Source organism: Ornithorhynchus anatinus, chromosome 11 (genome assembly GCF_004115215.2).
Source record: "Ornithorhynchus anatinus isolate Pmale09 chromosome 11, mOrnAna1.pri.v4, whole genome shotgun sequence".
Classification (NCBI taxonomy): Eukaryota; Metazoa; Chordata; class Mammalia; order Monotremata; family Ornithorhynchidae; genus Ornithorhynchus; species Ornithorhynchus anatinus.
This window is the reverse complement of record NC_041738.1, coordinates 47,346,745-47,364,684: the sequence shown is the minus strand read 5'-3', so window position 1 is coordinate 47,364,684 and position 17,940 is coordinate 47,346,745. Positions and strand designations below refer to the sequence as shown.

General features: G+C 46.6%; 1 protein-coding gene across 3 annotated transcripts in view; it reads left to right on the top strand.

Moving 5' to 3' along the window:
- Positions 1 to 17,940, top strand: part of KLHL36 (kelch like family member 36) — a 36,305-nt gene that overhangs the window by 5,291 nt on the left and 13,074 nt on the right. Inside the window, exons 3-4 of one of the 3 annotated variants that reach the window (XM_029075419.2) lie at positions 2,936 to 3,044; positions 13,632 to 13,718. In XM_029075419.2, the coding sequence (XP_028931252.1) occupies positions 13,656 to 13,718 (63 nt within the window). In that variant the 5' untranslated portion in view covers positions 2,936 to 3,044; positions 13,632 to 13,655. Of the gene's footprint in view, positions 1 to 2,935; positions 3,045 to 10,998; positions 11,109 to 13,631; positions 13,719 to 17,940 lie in introns of those variants that run through there. The other 2 variants (XM_001509721.5, XM_007671650.3) reach the window with 2 other exon arrangements.

Here is a 17,940-nt window from a genome sequence, read left to right as displayed (position 1 = left end):
CAACGGGCTCTCAGTCTAGAAGGAGAGGACACCTAACTGGACACCTACCTGGACCACATCTTTGTATTCAGTTTTCAACATAAGGATATCAAAAACTGCATAACTATGGCATAATATTGGGGGGGGGGGGTTGAGAGGATTCAAAAATGAAACATGAATCCACCAGTAGTAGTGATAATTGTATTTATTAAGCACCCATTTTGTGCAGAGCAAGGAACCAAGGACTGGGAAAAAAAAATGCATGGATGAGAATTAGATAGTAATAATAATTATGGTATTTGTTAAGTGCTTACTATGTGGCAGGCACTGTACTAAGCACTGGGGTAGATAAAAGCAAATTGGGTTGGACACAGTCCTGGTCTCACTTGGGGCTCACAGTCTCAATCCCCATTTTTCAGAAGAGGTAACAGAGAAGTGAAGTGACTTGCCCAAAGTCACACAGCAGACATGTGGTGGAGCAGGGATTAGAACCCTGGTCCTTCTAACTCCCAGCCCTATGCTCTGTCCACTAGGCCCTGCTGCTTATCTGTGATCTCTTGCCATCAAGGAGCCCTCAATCACAGAATAAAGGGGAGAGGAATCTAGCAACTAACACATAAGGAAAGACAAATCAACAAGGACACAAACATAACATAAAAGAACAAGTACACAAACATAACATAAAAACCGAGGACCAGAGTAATGCAAAAAAACTTTTAAAAGCAATATGGAACTATTTTTCTTTTATGGTATTTTTTAAGTGCTTACTATATGCCAGGCACTGTACTAAATGCTGTACTAAACACTGTACTAAATACAGTGTACTAACTTGTGCCTACAAGTTAATCAGGTTGGACACACTGCATGTTTCACATGGGGCTCACAGTCTTAATCCCCATTTTATAGATGAGGTAACTGAAGCACATAAAAATGAAGTGATTTGCCCAAGGTCACACAACAGACGAGTGGCAGAGCTAGGATTAGAACCCAGGTCTTTCTGACACCCAAGCCCGTGCATGATCCACTGGGCCACTCTGCTTCCCTTCACTATGGATAAAAGAGTAGGGTTCGGGGCTTTTTGCAGGTCAGAGTCCAGTAATAATAATAATAATGATGTTGGTATTTGTTAAGCACTTACTATGTGCAGAGCACTGTTCTAAGCGCTGGGGTAGATAAAGGGTAATCAGGTTGTCCCACGTGGGGCTCACGGTCTTAATCCCCATTTTACACATGAGGTAACTGAGGCACAGAGAAGTGAAGTGACTTGCCCAAAGTCACACAGCTGACAAGTAGCAGAGCCGAGATTCGAACCCATGACCTCTGACTCCCACGCTCTTGTTCTTTCAACTGAGCCACACTGCTTCTCTTAGTCGTAGCTGCAGCCTTTAGTAACTGGTACAGCTATGACCTTCCTTCATTCTACATTTGAGACGTTCTACTAAATGAAACTTTGGAATGTCCATACCTGGAATACTACATGGTGCTGTGGTTACCACAGATTCGGAAGGGCATTAAGCAGCAAGAAAAGATTCAGAGGACTAAAATGAACCAGAACTGGAGCAGCTTCAGAATGAGGCTGGAAAGACAAAGCCTAAGGGCTTTGATTAAAGTTGGCAAAATCTTGAAGTCTGTCTGAAGGATATTTCCAAAGGATGATTATTAATTTAAAAAGGGCTTTTTCAGCCATTGTGTTGTTATTCCCCAGGGGCAATAATTGATATCCAGCTTTACAAACAAGGAAATTGAATTATAGAGTGGGAAGATGACTTGCCCAAGTTCACACTGCGGGACAGTACTAGAGCCAGGATTACAATCCAGAAATCTCACCCCCATCTACGGCTTGGCCCATTAAATCTTAAATTTTCGCATGGAAACCTCTCCCAAGAAACACCCTTGCATGTTAGCTCAGACAGACCTGAAAAATATTGTCTTTCAAAAAAACGCATGTGAAGAAAAAAAAGTTGAATGCAAATGGTAAAATTGACTTAAAGGAAAGCAACGTGGCTGAATGGAATGGCAAGAGCACAGGCCTAGGGGTTAAAGAATCTGTGTTCAAAACCCAGCTCTGCCCCTTGTCTGTTGTGTGGCCTTGGGCAAGGCACTTGACTTCTCTGTGCCTCAGTTACCTCATCTGTAAAATGGGGATCCCTCCTTTTTAGTCTGTGAACTGTATGTGGGATGGGGACCGTGTCCAACCTGATTATATCCACCCTCCTTCTTGACGTAGTAAGTGCTTAACAAATACCAAAATGATCATTACTGGATCCTGCCAGGCTTCTGATGCAAGTCACTCCAGGTGGCTATAGTAGTGCTGTCATTCTACTAAATTGTAAGGGAAGAGTGATAATTTCCCATCACATTTCCTCTCTATTTTATTATGATCCAAACAGGAAAATGCTTATCGCAGTAACATGTAGAGTAATATAAAGATGCTTGGGTTGAAAATGCACTTTTTTAGTAGATCTGTCAGAGAATTCAGTCAGAAAAACCTCACTTATCCCCCAATTCCATTTCCTGACCCCCTCCTAAAACAGTCTTTCCTGCCCCTCCTCCAATGTTGCCTGCTCTATTGACTCGCCCTGAGGGCCAAAGGGGGTTGGTAACAGATTCTCCACAGTGAGTCAGTTGTTTTAGGTTCTTTGCTGGTAGTCAAATAACACAGAGCGGTTATCTTGAGATGGTCAGTAAGATGCCCTTTAAAAGTTTCTGAAATCTGATGGATTACAGCCTTTGAATAAAATCGGTTCATTTCAAAAGGAAACAAATAAGCTCTTATTCTATCAGAAAATATTCTTTCTGTAAACTTCAAAAAAGTCTCCTCACACTCCTAAGGCTCCTCACTTGCCCAGCATTCAAGAGTAGTTTATACAACAGTAGTTTGAAACTAATTCTTTTCCAAATGATTTGCTAACTCTGAATGAAAACTTTAAAAATGCTTTTAAAATGTCATTCACAGCACTGCTTCCTGTCAAACCCTGCACCTCAACATCCTGATAGTAAACAAGAACCAGAAAAGGAAATTTAACAGTCTAAGATGAGCAAAGCACAGGAAACAAAACATTTGGGTGGGTTTTTTTGTTCTTTCATTTTGGGGCCCAGATGACCGTATGATCACCAACCCGGTCAAGTCGTCCAATTTTTTTTAGTGTGAATTTTAATCTAAGGGGCCTTATCTCTGATAGGAAGTGCTTCCATTACTATGGTGTGGTCTGAGCCAGGACATTTAAAAATAGACCTTAGTTAAGTTTCAAGATGCTGACACTTTCAGTTGGCCAAAACTGCTATGAGTTTACAAACTATATTTGATGAGAAAATATCAGGCTGTTACATAATCTGTGTGTTATACTGGGCTGTGATCGGGACTTTATTCTACTAAAAAGCATACTTAAAGAAGAGGCCTCCTCACAGCTAAATCTTCTGTTCATTCATCCATTTATTCATTCATTCATTCAATAATATTTATTGAGCACTTACAATGTGCAGAGCACTGTACTAAGCCCTTGGAATGTACAAATCGGTAACAGATACAGTCCCTGCCCTTTGACAGACTTACGGTCTAATCGGGGGAGGCGGACAGACGAGAACAATGTCAATAAATAGAATCAAGGGGAAGAACATCTCATTAAAACAATAGCAAATAAATAGAATCAAGGCGATGTACATCTCATTAACAAAATAAATAGGGTCATGAAGATATATACAGTTGAGCAGACGAGTACAGTGCTGAGTGGGGGGAAGGGAACGGGGGAGGAGCAGAGGGAAAGTGGGAAGAAGAGGGTTTGAGGGTTTAGCTGTGGAGAGGTGAGGGGGGGGGGTAGAGGCAGCAGAGGGAAAAGGGGAGCTCAGTCTGGGAAGGCCTCTTGGAGGAGGTGAGCTTTAAGTAGGGTTTTGAAGAGGGGAAGAGAAGTAGTTTGGCGGAGGTGAGAAGGGAGGGCGGGAGGGCGTTCCAGGACAGCGGGAGGACGTGGCCCAGGGGTCGGCGGCGGGATAGGTGAGAACGGGGGACGGTGAGGAGGTGGGCGGCGGAGGAGCGGACCGTGCGGGGTGGGCGGTAGAAGAGAGAAGGGAGGAGAGGTGGGAAGGGGCAAGGTGATGGAGAGCCTTGAAGTTCTGTTCTGCCACTGGTCTGCTGTGTGACCTTGAGTAAACCACTTACCCTCTCTGTCTAGGTTTGATTTCCTCATCTGTAAAATTGATACAAAATACCTGCTTCTCTACCTTTTAGATTATGAGTTGGTGTGGAATAGACTGTCTAAGGGTTAACAAAATGTTTAGCACTTAGTGAGGGAAGCAGTTTTGCCTGGAGGGTAACGCCCGGGGGCTGGGAGTCAGAGAACCCCGGTCCTAATCCCAACTCCCCTGGCTGCTGTGTGACCTCGGGCAAGTCACTTCACCTCTCTCTGCTTCAGCTCCCTCATCTATAAAATGGGGATTAAGACTGTGAGCCCCATCTGGGCTCAGTGGAAAGAGCACGGGCTTGGGAGTCAGAGGTCATGGGTTCAAATCCAGGCTGTGCCACTTGTCAGCTGTGTGACTTTGGGCAAGTCACTTAAATTCTCTGTGCCTCAGTTACCTCATCTGTAAAATGGGGATTAACTGTGAGAAGATGCTTCTCATCTGTGAGAAGCAGCGTGGCTCAGTGGAAAAGAGCCTGGGCTTCGGAGTCAGAGGTCATGAGTTCGACTCCCGGCTCTGCCACTTGTCAGCTGGGTGACTGTGGGCAAGTCACTTAACTTCTCTGTGCCTCAGTTACCTCATCTGTAAAATGGGGATTAACTGTGAGCCTCACGTGGGATGACCTGATTACCCTGAATCTACCCCAGCGCTTAGAACAGTGCTCTGCACATAGTAAGCGCCTAACAAATACCAACATTATTATTATTAAGATGGGCATTAAGACTGTGAACCCCACGTGGGGCACCTTCATCACTTTGTATCCTCCCCAGCGCTTAGAACAGTGCTCTGCACATAGTAAGCGCTTGACAAATACCAACATTATTATTATTATTATTAGACCAGTGTTTTGCACATAGTAAGCGCTTAACAAATGCCTTAATTATTCTTATTATTATTTGGGACATGAACTGTGTCCGACTTGATTAACTTGTATCTATCCAGTGACATTATTATTATTATTAGAACAGTGTTTTGCATATAGTAAGCGCTTAACAAATGCCTTAATTATTATTATTATTATTATTGGGACGTGGACTGTGTCCGTCTTGATTAGCATGTATCTATCCAGCGCTCTGTACAGTGCCTGGCACATAGTAAGTGCTTAGCAAATTACCATAAGATGTTTTTAAAGGGCTCAATACAGTCATAACTAAGGGATTCTAACATCTCATCTCCAAAATAATTGAATAAGTGCATACCCCAAACGGGACAGGCAGATTCCTAAGCCAGGGAAATAAACAACTTCCCTCCCTATTTCTATTACAGCTGCTCTCCAGTTAAGATTGCTGGCAGCCCATCAATACTTCCTTTCACACTTGTGGGAAGAGAGGGAGGGAGAAGGGGGAGACTGAGGAAGCTAAGGCTCCGCTGTTGATCCCAGCAGCAGACTGCTGGGAGCAGGGCAGGGGTCAGTGCCAGTGAGGTTTTCTTCCCCAGTAGCAGCCTGAAGTCCCGGGCAGAGGTTTAAGATGCTTCTAGCCAGCGGAGATCGGGGTGCAGGTCCTGACCACAAAGAGTTTCAGGGACCGAATATGCAATAATAATAAAGTTGGTATTTGTTAAGCGCTTACTATGTGCAGAGCACAGTTCTAAGCATTGGGGTAGATACGGGGTAATGAGGTTGTCCCACATGGGGTTCCCAGTCTTAATCCCCATTTTACAGTTGAGGTAACTGAGGCACAGAGAAGTTAAGTGACCTGCCCACAGTCACATAGTTGACAAGTGGCAGAGTAGGGAATCGAACCCATGACCTCGGACTCCCAAGCCCGGGCTCTTTCCACTGAGCCACGCTGCTTCTCTAGTACGATAAAACAAAGCCAGTAGATGCGATCCCCGACCACAAGGAGCTTTCAGTCTAGAGGAGGAGACAGAGTAGGAGACTGTGAGTCCGTCGTTGGGTAGGGATAGTCTCTGTCTGTTGCCGAATTGTACTTTCTAAGCGCTTAGTACAGTGCTCTGCACACAGTAATGAATTGAATGAACGAATAGGGGAAATAGTGGAGAATTAAAATATTGTCCAAAGCACTGTTGGGTTTCTCCTCTCAGGGCTGCACCTGGAGAGTTTCAGGGACCCTACAAGTCTCGGCTAAGGGAGGGAGAGTCAAGCAGAGGTCTATCCGTTCGATTCCTAGTTTGGGCAGTGGCTAGCTAGTGGAAGGCCATCTGCTCCAAGTCAAAACTCACCTGTCCTGGGCAGCAGCGGCACGGGAGAGAGGCGAGGGTGGAGGCTCACATTTACGGCACGGAAGGAGGCGACGGTGAACCACTTCCATATTTTTACCAAGTAAACTCTGTGGATCTACTACCAGAAGGATGGCAGATGGAGGTGGGGTTTCTGGGAGAGATGTGTCCATGGCGTCGCTATGGGTCGGAGACGACTCGACAGCCTAAGACAAAACATTGTTGAGTTGGGGTGAGTATCAATAGGCTTAAGGCGTACACAGCCAAGTGCACTGTTAATGATAATAATAATTTGGGTATTTGTCAAGTGCTTACTATGTGCCGAGCACTGTTCTAAGCATTGGGGTAGATAATAATAATAATAATAATGTTGGTATTTGTTAAACGCTTACTATGTGCAGAGCACTGTTCTAAGCGCTGGGGTAGATACAGAGTCAACAGGTTGTCCCACGTGGGGCTGCCAGTCTTCATCCCCATTTTACAGATGAGGTAACTGAGGCCCAGAGAAGTGAAGTGACTTGCCCACAGTCACACAGCTGACAAGTGGCAGAGCCAGGATTCGAACCCGTGACCTCTGACTCCCAAGCCTGGGCTCTTTCCGTGAACCACGCTGGTAATCAGGTTGTCCCATGTGAGGCTCACCGACTTAATCCCCATTTTCAGATGAGGTAATTGAGGCACAGAGAAGTCAAGTGACTTGCCCAAAGTCACACAGCTGACAGGTGGCGGAGCCGGGATTAGAACCCCTGACCTCTGACTCCCAAGCCCGTGCTCTTTCCACTGAGCCACGCTGGGGGAGGGTCAATAAGCGAAATGAAGGGCTCAGTCTTGGAAAGTGTCTTGGAGGAGATGTGATTTAGGAGGGTTTTGAAAGTGGGGAGAGTGGTGGGCTGTCAGATATGAAGGGGGAGGAAGTTCAAGACCCAAGGGAAAACATGGATATAGAGTTGGTGAAAAGATAGATGAGTTGGAGATACAGTGAATAGGTTGGTGGTAGAGGAGCGGAGTGTGTGAGTTAGGTTATAATAGGTGATCACTGAGGTTAGGCAGCTGGAACAAGGCTGAAGGAGTGCCTTTTGTCAGCTGTGTGACTGTGGGCAAGGCACTTCACTTCTCTGGGCCTCAGTTCCCTCATCTGTAAAATGGGAATTAACTGTGAGCCTCACGTGGGACACCCTGATGACCCTAATGTATCTCCCCCAGCGCTTAGAACAGTGCTCTGCCCATAGTAAGCGCTTAACAAATACCAACGTTATTATGATTAAAGCCAATGGTGAGGATTTTCTGTTGGATGTGGAGGTGGTTAGAACATTCATTCATTCATTCAATAGTATTTATTGAGCGCTTACTATGTGCAGAGCACTGTACTAAGCGCTTGGAATGGACAAATCGGTAACAGATAGAGACAGGCCCTGCCCTTCGACGGGCTTACGGACTAATCGGGGGAGACGGACGGACGAGAACAATAGCGATAAATAGAATCGAGGGGATGAACGTTTCATTAAAACAATAGCAAATAAATAGAATCAAGGCGATGTACATTTCATGAGCAAAATAAATAGGGTCATGAAAATATATACAGTTGAGCGGACGAGCACAGTGCAGAGGGGAGTGGAAGGGAGAGGGGGAGGAGCAGAGGGAAAGGGGGAGAAAGGGGGCTTAGCTGAGGGGAGGTGAAAGAGGGGGTAGAGAGGGAGCAGAGGGAAAAGGGGAAGCTCAGTCTGGGAAGGCCTCTTGGAGGAGGTGAGCTCTCAGTAGGGCTTTGAAGAGGGGAAGAGAATGAGTTTGGCGGAGGTGAGGAGGGAGGGCGTTCCGGGACGGCGGGAGGACGTGGCCCGGGGGTCGACGGCGGGATAGGCGAGAACGGGGGACGTTGAGGAGGTGGGCGGCAGAGGAGCAGAGCGTGCGGGGTGCGCAGTGGAACACAAGCCTGCTTGTCAGAAGGACCTGGCTTCCAATCCTGGATCTGCCACTTGTCTGCTGTATGGCCTTGGGCAAATCACTTAACTACTCTGTGCCTCAGTTACTTCATCGTAAAATGGGGATTAAGAAGGTGAGCCGCATATGGGACCATGGACTGTGTCCAACCCGATTAGCATGTATCTACCCCAGAGGTTAGTATGGCGCCTGGCACATAGTAAGCACTTAACAAATATCATTAAATCAATAAAAAAGGGCAACCTCCGCATCAGAGGGGCAAGAGCCCTGGCCAGGGCACTCCGTGGGCCCTTTAGGGCAGCAGGGGCTGCTTTGTCCATCCTCCAGATTGCACTGCCTGTCTCTCAGTTTCCTTATCTGTAAAATCAGGATTAGATACCCATTCTCCCTCCTACTTAAACATGAGCTCCACATGGCACGGGGACTGCGTCTGACCTAATTTGTATTTGTGCCAGCGCTTAGAACAGTGCTTGCCACTCAGTAAGCACTTTACAAATATCAGTTGCTAATCTGTCCCGGCAGAAAGGCAGCATGGCCTAGGGGATGTGGGCTTGGGAGTCAGAAAGACCCGGGTTCCAATTCAGCCTCCACAGCTTGTCTGCTGTGCGCCCTTAGGCAAGTCACTTGACTTCTCTATGCCTCGGTTACCTCATCTGTAAAATGAGGATTAAGAGTGTGAGCCCCGTGTGTGACAGGAACTATGTCCAACCTATCTTGTATCTACCCCAGGGCTTAGTACAGGGTCTGGCACATAGTAAGCGCTTAACAAATACCTATATGTGTGGATAGATATATAGAGGCAGATAACACAAATACCTACATAATACTAATGTTGGTATTTGTTAAGCGCTTACTATGTGCAGAGCACTGTTCTAAGCGCTGGGGTATACAGGGTAATCAGGTTGTCCCACATGAGGCTCAAAGTCATAATCCTCATTTTACAGATGAGGGAACTGAGGCACAGAGGAGTTAAGTGACTTGCCCACAGTCACACAGCTGACAAGCGGCAGAGCCGGATTCGAACCCATGACCTCTGACTCCCAAGCCCGTGCTCTTTCCACTGAGCCACGCTGCTTCTCATGCATGTATATATATGCATGTATATATATAGATATATAATAATAATATAATAATAACAGTATTTGTAAGCGCTTACTATGTGCCAGGCACTGTTCTAAGCACTGGGGTTGATACAAGATAATCAGGTTGGACACAGTCTGTGTCCCACATAAGGCTCACAGTCTTAATCTCCGTTTTACAGATGAGGTACCTGAAGCCCAGAGAAGTGAAGTGGCTTGCCCACGGTCACATAGCCGACAAGTGGTGGAGTTAAGATTAGAACCCAGGTCCTTCTGACTCCCTAATTCCTAATTACTGTATTTGTTAAGCACTTACTATGTGCCAAGCACTGTTCCAAGCGCTGGGGTAGATGCAAGCAAATCCGGTTGGACCCAATCCCTGTCCCACACGGGGCTCACAGTCTTCATCCCCATTTTCCAGATGAGGGAACTGAGGCCCAGAGAAATTAAGAGACTTGTCCAAGGTCTTCATCCCCATTTTCCAGATGAGGGAACTGAGGCCCAGAGAAGTCAATAGACTTGCCCAAGGTCTCACAGCAGGCAAGTGGCCGAGTCAGGATTAGAACCTGGGTCCTCTGACTCCCAAGCCCGAGCTCTATCCTGTAGGCCACATGGTGGATGGATGGATAGATAGATAGATAGATAGATAGACAGACAGACAGACAGACAGACAGACAGACAGATGGATAGAATAGTGCTTGGCACATAGTGAGCACTTACCAAATAGCATAATTCTTATTATAGAACACTTAAAAGAGTGCCTGGCACATAGTGAGCACTTCCCAAATGGCATAATTCTTATTATAGAGTGCTTAGAAGAGTGCCTGGCGCAAAGTGAGTGCTTCTCAAATACTATAATGCTTATTATAGAAAGCTTAGAAGAGTGCTTGGTGCATAGTGAGCGCTTCCCAAATAGCATAATGCTTATTATAGAAGGCTTTGAAGAGTGCTTGGCGCATAGTGAGCGCTTCCCAAATGGCATCATTCTTCTTATAGAGCGCTTAGAAGAGTGCCTGGCACATAGTGAGCGCTTCCCAAATACTATGATGCTTATTATAGAAAGCTTAGAGGAGTGCTTGGCGCATAGTGAGCGCTTCCCAAATTGCATTATTCTAATTATAGAGCGCTTAGACGAGTGCCTGGCGCATAGTGGGCGCTTCCCAAATACCATAATTCTTATTATAGAGCGCTTAGAAGAGTGCCTGGTACATCGTGAGCGCTTCCCAAATACGATGATGCTTATTATCTGCCTGGCGCATAGTGAGCGCTTCCCAAATACCGTAATTCTTATTATAGAGCGCTTAGAAGAGTGCCTGGTACATCGTGAGCGCTTCCCAAATACGATGATGCTTATTATCTGCCTGGCGCATAGTGAGTGAGCGCTTCCCAAATAGCCTAATCACGAACGAGGTGGCGCTGAGGGGCGGCGGCGTCAGCCGAGGCCAGGTGACCCCGCCCCCCCGGGGCCGCCGCTTCCCCATTGGCCGACCCGGCCCCGCCCCCCGAGGTCCCGCTTCCCCATTGGCCCGTCCGGCCCCGCCCCTCCGAGCTCCCGCTTCCCCATTGGCCGGCCCGGCGCCGCCGCTCTCCCATTGGTCGGCCTCGCCCCCCTGCTCCGCGGGGCCGAGCCCTTCCTTGCGGAGCGATGGCCGCTGCGGGAGCTGGCGGGGCGCGGAGCCTCTAGCGCAGTGTTTCGCGCTTCCCGCTTCCCGCTTCCCGCCGGACCTTGGCCCAGCCGCGGCCCTCGGGGTGGGGGTAAGTGGGGGACGGGGCCCCGGGGAGGGAAGGGTTAAGTGGTGCCAACCGTTGCACCCCAGTGGGGCAGTCGTTAAGCGTGGCTCCGTGGCAAGAGCCCGGGCCGGGGAGTCGGAGGTCATGGGTTCGAATCCCGACTCTGCCCCTTGGCAGCTGGGCGACCGGGGGCGGGTCACTTCACTTCGCTGGGCCTCAGTGACCTCATCTGGAAAATGGGGATTGACTGAGCCTCATGGGGAACAACCAAGCGGCGTGGCTCCGTGGCAAGAGCCCGGGTCGGGGTGTCGGAGGTCGTGGGTTCGAATCCCGGCTCTGCCCCTTGGCAGCTGGGTGACCGGGGGCGAGTCACTTCACTTCGCTGGGCCTCAGTGACCTCATCTGGAAAATGAGATTAAGACTGGGAGCCCCATGTGGGACAACCTGATGACCCCGTGTCTCCCCCAGTGCATAGAATAGTGCTCTGCACATAGGAAGCGCTTAGCAAATACCAACATTATTATTATTTATTTCTCTGGGCCTCAGTGACCTCATCTGGAAAATGGGGATTAACTGTGAGTCTCATGGGGGACAACCTGATGACCCTGTATCTCCCCCAGTGCTTAGAACAGTGCTCTGCACATAGTAAGCGCTTAACAAATACCAACATTATTATTATTTATTTCTCTGGGCCTCAGTTCCCTCATCTGTAAAATGGGGATGAAGACTGTGAGCCTCACGTGGGACAATCTGATGACCCTGTATCTACCCCAGCGCTTAGAACAGTGCTCTGCACAAACTAAGCGCTCAACAAATACCGACTTTATTATTATTATTAAAGTTCCCCCTGTCATTCAGGCCGCAACGGCCAGGGGCCTTCCGAGTCCTGACCTCTTCCCTGTTCCCTGTCCCCTGGAGGCTGCTGTTTCCCTCCCGGCTCTGCCACTTGTCAGCTGGGTGACCGTGGGCAAGTCACCTCAATCCTCTGGGCCTCAGTGACCCCATCTGGAAAATGGGGATGAAGGCTGGGAGCCCCCCGTGGGACAACCTCATTATCCTCATTACCTCATTGAGCGCTCACCTCCTCCAAGAGGCCTTCCCAGACTGAGCTTCCCCTTTTCCCTCTGCTCCCTCTCTGCTCCCCCTTCACCTCCCCTCAGCTAAGCCCCCTTTCCCTCTGCTCTTCCCCCTCTCCCTTCCCCTCAGCAATGTGCTCATTTGGATAGATTTTTATTATTTATTTTTGTTAATGAGGTGTCCATCCCCTTGATTCGATTTATCATGATTATGTGGTCTTGTTTTTGTCCCTATATCTCCGTCGATTAGACTGTGAGCCCGTCGATGGGCAGGGATTGTCTCTATCTGTTGCCGAATTGTCCATTCCAAGCGCTTAGTACAGTGCTCTGCACATAATAAGCGCTCAGTAAATACTACTGAATGAATGAATAAATGAATTACCCTGTATCTAGCGCAACGTTTAGAAGAGTGCTCGGCACATAGCGCTTAACACATACCGACATTATTATTATAAACAGATGGAGGTTCTCGACGGACCTGCCACCTTGGGCTGGCCTTCCCCACCCCAGGGACTGCCCTTCAACCTCGTTACTTTTGATTTTTTCCCACCAACTGCGTGGTTAAGGTCTGCATCCTCAAGCCCTAAAGTCTTTTTAGGCTCCCACCCTCTTTGGAACGTTTGTAAAATCGGACTCTCCAAGTTTTCTTCAAGTTACTTGGTAATGATGAAACTTGAGCAAGAAATAACGATAATGTATTCGTTAAGCGCTTACTGTGTGCCAAGCACTCATCTGAGCACTGGGGGAGATAGAAGGTAATCAGATTGTCCCACGTGCGGCTCACGGCCTTAATCTCCCTTTTACAGATGAGGTAACTGAGGCACAGAAATAAGTGGCTTGCCCCAAGTCACGTAGCTGGCAATTGAGAGCAGGGATTAGAACCCGTGACCTCTCAAATCCGTGTTCTCTCCACCAAGCCGCGCTGCTTCTCCATGCGTTTTTATTCTGGTCCTCTCCCAAGTGCTTAGTACAGTGCTCAGCACCCAGTGAGCTTTCGATAAATACGATCGATTGGTGGCCGGGTTCCTCCGTGGAGTGATGATCTGGGCTCTTTCTATGGCCCTGAATGAGGGCGTCTCTGAAATGGCTCATGTGGCTCTTGGGAGTTGGAGTAAACTTGAATATTTATGGGAAGCTTAAAAAAAGATGTGCTAATACTGTTACACAGTTGGAAGAATAAATGAGAAAGGACAGAAGGCCTTAAATTAGTATTTTCATTCCATTCGGTTGTATTTATTGAGCATTTACTGATTGAAGGGCGTTGTACTAAGCTCTTGGGAGAGTACACAGTTTTATGCATGTAGACTTGATTCTTAAGCCATCGCAAAGGACCGTTTGCTAGTAAACTGTGTTCTCAATGCCTCGTAATTCTACTGTTATCTACCCTATGTTTTCATATGTTTTGGCATGAATATATAGAGTGGTATAGTAATATGCTCAAGAATATCTTTTATTTTTGTTGTTGGTGTAGAAGTTCAGTACTGTCGATCACAGTATGATGGAGGGGAGCAGACAGACGAGAGTGTCCCGTCCTTACAAGATTAGCGAATCATCAAAGGTCTGTGAATTCATCGGCTTTTTACTGCAGTACTTTGTAACTGACCCTTTTTCCTTTGAAATTCATGACCTAATATAGTTTTGAAAAAATTAGTCCAAATGTGTGCTTTTTACTTGCATTATAACAAATATGTCAATCAGCTAAATATGTTAAAAAGTTAGACAATACTATACTGAGAAGGAGCATGACCTAGGGGCAAGAGCACGGGCTTGGGAGTCAGAGGATGTGGGTTCTAATCCCGGCCTGCCACTTGTCTGCTGTGTGACCTTGGGCAAGTCACTTAACTTCTCTGTGCCTCAGTTACCTCATCTGTAAAATGAGGATTAAGACTGGGAGCTCCAAGTGGGACAACCAGATTATCTGTATGTACCCCAGAGTTTAGAACAGTGCTTCGCATATAGTAAGCGCTTAAATACTGTAATTATTATTATTATTTATACTGTATTCTGAAATTTGGAAATACCGATAAGGTTTATAATCTTTTTTTAAAAAAATTCTTCCTTTGACCAAAGCTACAAAGATTTTTATTATACAGAACTTGTCGCCTTCAATGCATGTCTGGCCTCACAAATCCTATCAGTAGGTAATACATTTAAAATCAGTCTTTTAAATTGTAGACTTTTATTTAGTTCCATCAATCAATGGTATTGAGCACTTGTGCACAACACTGTACTAAATGCTTGGGAGAGTGCAACAGAATTAAGTGGGCCGGTTCCTTGCCCATAATCAGCATAACATTTTTTGATCGGAAAAAGGCCCTCTTGAAATGGTGGAGGTGTCTTGCCCCGGTTCAGATTTCCCATTTCTAGGATTCTCACAGTTCTAAAAACTGATCCAGTTTAAATTGGCCATATTCTTGGTCCTACACAGTTGCTGCTAGTGAATAAGATCCTATGTAAAGTAAATTGTTTCCCAAAAAAGAACAGGATTAAGAAAATTCTTAAACAGTTACAACAAGTAGATTTCTGTATTTAAAATACAGAAACTTTAAAATTTGAATGAATGGAATGTAAGGAGTTATTTACTTTTACATCATCAGAAGGGTAGCAAAATTCACACCGTGTAGACTTCTTGTGAATTTTATTTACCTATGATTCAGGGGCTCAGCAGATTCTTCGGCATCCAGAAAAGTTCGTTCTAGGGGAAGTGATATTTAAAATGGAGGAAGGTAGTGGCAGAATTCCCATGGCCATAGCTCCCCAACTCTGCTCCTCAGCACTAAATCAAGTAAGGACCGGAATTTCATGAACCAATTCTCTCTCTCTCTCCTTCCCTCTTTATCCTCCCCTCCACATTTACAATCAGGGAGTTTCCCTCTGAGTTTCCCTCTGAGCTATCCACTCCACCTGACACCTGACACACACATTCTCACCCCATATATAAGGATAAACAGGTTCATTAACCACTTCGACTGTGGAAGTTACTTCTCCAGTTCCTGAAAGTATCAGATTAGGGGATTCACCATCTGGTGAAGTGTCTCTTCAATGTATTCTAAAGTGTAAAGATACGCATTTTGGTGCTAATTAAAAATCCCTGAACTTTTCTTGAGAAAAGGCCAAGGGGGCAGGATTCTGCCCTTCACCCATCAACCCTGTGAAGGGAAATAGAATCATAGAATGCTGAACAGGAATGTTTCATGAGAGGTTCATCTCCCTCCTCTCCAGATATCTATCTCTACCTCTAGCCAGGATGTCACCAAGTTCCCCAACTCCACAACTGCTTAGTCCCAGGGCAAAGAGCATTAGCTTGGGTTGCACCAGGGAGAAAATGGTGCTATTGGTCAAAGCCTTACCAACCAATCAATGATATTTGAGCATTTACGGTGTGCAGAGCACTGTACTAAACACTTGGGAGAGAACAATACCACAAAATTGGGAGCCATATTCCCTGCCCCTAAGGTACAGTCTAGTGTACGGGGATTGGGGGGGTGGAGGGCAGACTTTAAAATAAACTACAGATATCGTGGCTCAGTGGAAAAGAGCCTGGGCTTCGGGTCAGAGGTCATGAGTTCGACTCCCGGCTCTGCCACTTGTCAGCTGTGTGACTGTGGGCAAGTCACTTCACTTCTCTGTGCCTCAGTTACCTCATCTGTAAAATGGGGATTAACTGTGAGCCTCACGTGGGACAATCTGATGACCCTGCTTAACAAATACCAACATTATTATAAGTGCTTTTAGAGGGGGAAGGTGGGGTGAATGTCAAGTGTTTAAAGGGTATAAATCCAAGTGCATAGGTGACACAGAGGGAGTAGGGGAGATGCAGACTTAGTTTTGGAAGGTCTCTTGGAGGAGATGTGATTTTAATAAGGCTATAAAGGAGAGATTGGTGGTCTGTTGTGAATGGGGAGGGAGTTCCAGGCCAGAGGGAGAATATGAGCCAAAGGTTGGTGGGGAGACTGATGAGATGAGCAAATTGGCCTTAGATGAGTGAAGTACGTGGGCTGGTTTGTAGTAGGAAATCAGAGTATTAAGGTAGGAAGGGGCAAGCTTTTTGAGTCTTTAAAGCCAGTGATAAGGCGTTTATGTTTGATGGGCAACTGCTGGCGGTTCTTGGCTGGGGGGATATGGACTGAACATTTTTTTTTTTGATTATTTTTTTTTTAGAAAAACGATCCAGGCAGCAGACTGAAGTAAGGACTGGAATAGGGAGAGGCAGGGAGGTTAGCAACGAGGCTGATATGGAAATTAAGGCAGGATAAGACCAGAACATAGCAGCGTGGCTCAGTGGAAAGAGCCTGGGCTTCGGAGTCAGAGGTCATGGGTTCGACTCCCGGCTCTGCCACTTGACAGCTGTGTGACTGTGGGCAAGTCACTTAACTTCTCTTTGCCTCAGTGACCTCATCTGTAAAATGGGGATTAACCGTGAGCCTCCCGTGGGACAACCTGATGACCCTGTATCTCCCCCAGCACTTAGAACGGTGCTCTGCACATAGTAAGTGCTTTACAAATACCAACATTATTATAGTATCCAATTTTAAAAGGGAGGGGGCCAAAAGCCGGAGAGAGTCCGGAAGAGAATGAACAGTGATTAAAGGGATGGAAAATAGTTCCTGTGAGAGAATTTTAAAGGAATTGGGGTGGTTTCCTTTTCGAGGAGAGGAGCCTAAGAATTGACTGTGAGGCTATGAAGGAGTTTTATCAATCAGTCATATCTATTGAGCGCTTACTGTTTGCAGAGCACTGTACTAAGCGCTTGGGAGATTACACTATAAAAGAGTTAGTAGACACATTCTCTGCCTACAGTGAGTTTACAGTCTATGAGGAACAGCTCTATTCTATGGTCACAGAAGAGTAGATAATAGGAAATCCATCTGAAGCAGGAGAGATTCCAGTTGGTCATGTGAGGGTTTGTGGGACGGGATTGTGTCTGCCAACTCTATTGTACTCTCCCAAGGGCTTAGTACAGTGCTCCGCACATGGTAAGCGCTCAATAAATACCATTGATTGATATGGGAGAAAGTCTTGTCTCCAAGGTAATAACGGAGTGGATTAACTAACCGAAGAATAATAATGTTGGTATTTGTTAAGCGCTTACTATGTGCAGAGCACTGTTCTGAGCGCTGGGGTAGATACAGGGTCATCAGGTTGTCCCACGTGAGGCTCACGGTTAATCCCCATTTTACGGATGAGGGAGCTGAGGCACAGAGAAGTGAAGTGACTTGCCCACAGTCACACAGCTGCCAAGTGGCAGAGCCGGGAGTCGAACCCATGACCTCTGACTCCGAAGCCCAGGCTCTTTCCACTGAGCCACGCTGCTTCCCCAAGGCTATGGCTATCTCCATCTCTGGAGATCTCTTACAAAAACCAGTCATTCACCTGCTTGGTGTCTTGACAGCAGTCTCCCCACCTTCTCTAGCCTTTAAACCCCTCTCCGGCTCCCTTTCAATTTCTGAAGCCAGTAGCGTACTTTGAGATTCCCACTTTCCTCCTCCTCCTGCTGGCTGATGGAAGGATTAAAGTTCAGCAGACTTAACAATCAGTGGCATTTATTGAGCACTTACTGTGTGCAGAGCACTATACTAAGCACTTGGGAGAGTGCAATAAAATAGAGTCGGTAGATTCGGTCAATCCCTGCCCGCAAGGAGTTTGCAATGTACCCTTTCCTCCGCCCAGCCACAATCGACCTAGTGCTGCCCGGCACTTTCACTTGTGGACAGATGTCCGCATCTGCCGTGGGATACAGTTGTAACTGTAATTTATATTAATGTCCATCTCCCCCTCTA